Source organism: Glycine soja, chromosome 14 (genome assembly GCF_004193775.1).
Source record: "Glycine soja cultivar W05 chromosome 14, ASM419377v2, whole genome shotgun sequence".
NCBI classification, from domain to species: Eukaryota; Viridiplantae; Streptophyta; class Magnoliopsida; order Fabales; family Fabaceae; genus Glycine; species Glycine soja.
Window position 1 is genome coordinate 31334286 of NC_041015.1, and position 1226 is coordinate 31335511.

Sequence of the window (1226 nt, forward strand, 5' to 3'; positions counted from 1 at the left end):
AAGTTAACACAGAGCCAATAATTGGGGTCTCTACTACCAGATCTTTATTTAAAGAACACACATAAAGCTTAAGTTTCTCTACACATGAACAAGATATAAAGGAATGGGTTGCACTGGAATCAAATAACACAAGTAAGGGAATCCCACTTATGAAACATTTACCTTGGATTAGATCTTTGGATTTCGAAGCTTCAATGCCATTAAGAGTAAAGACTCTTCCTGTGGCTTTCGGATGTCCAGTTTGGTCATTCATACCTCCACCATTTTGTTCCTTCTTGGGATATGGTTAATCCCTCTGAATATGGCCCTTCTATCTACAGTTGAAACAAGTCATGTCTTTGTCCGCACAGTTTGAAGAAATATGGTGTGGCTTATCATGCCTGTAACAAACTATCTGAGTTGAGAAAGTAGTGGGTTTGCTACCACTACCACTAGAAAACCCCATAGCAGTAGTCCTCTGATTGTTGGGGAAATTACCATAATGCTTAGGAGAGGTCGGGTATTGTCTTCCCCAATTTTGGGATCCATTCTTCTTGTTCTTCATTGGACTCGTGCTCCGATAATACGTTGCACTATCTCGAGAGTCTTCATCCCAAATTCTACACATGTTCACCAATAGTGGGATTTGATGAACACCTTGATAATTCACAGCTTGCTTCACCTCAGGTCGCAAGCCATTTAGAAACTTCACACATTTTGAGCTTTCATTATCCCTTCCTTGGTATTGAGGAAAATATCTCACTAGCTCTTCAAACTTGGTTGCGTATTTAGCTACAGTCGTGTTCCCTTGCCTGAGCTCAAGGAATTCCATCTCCTTCATGTTCCTAACATCTTTAAGGAAGTATTTCTCTAGAAATACCCTCTTGAAGGTTTCCTATGTCACAGCTTGACCTTCAGCCTCCCAACATTGGCGAGTGTTCTCCACCAATACTCAACTTCTTCTACCAGAGTGTAGGAGTCAAAAGAAACCTTTTGCTCCTCAGGGCATGTCATCACTCAGAATATTTTCTAAATCTCCCTGATGTAGCAACATGTGGAGCTTGTAGGCCTTGGATCTACTTCATCAATGGAGTCCTTTGCTCCTTAAAGTTTAATGGCAACGAAATGGAGAAGGAAGAAAGATGAGTCAAGAAGAAGCTCACCACCATAGGAAGCCATGGATATTGATGCATTCCTACCCCACAAGGGCATTGGATAGAAAACTCTAAGTAGATTGGGCCAGAGAT

At 41.3% G+C, this 1226-nt stretch overlaps 1 protein-coding gene across 1 annotated transcript; it reads right to left on the minus strand.

Moving 5' to 3' along the window:
- Positions 1-310: 310 nt before the first annotated feature.
- LOC114384001 lies at positions 311-820 on the minus strand. Its single transcript, XM_028343685.1, has one exon. The coding sequence runs from the start codon at positions 818-820 to the stop codon at positions 311-313; it is 510 nt and encodes a 169-aa protein (XP_028199486.1).
- Positions 821-1226: the final 406 nt, after the last annotated feature.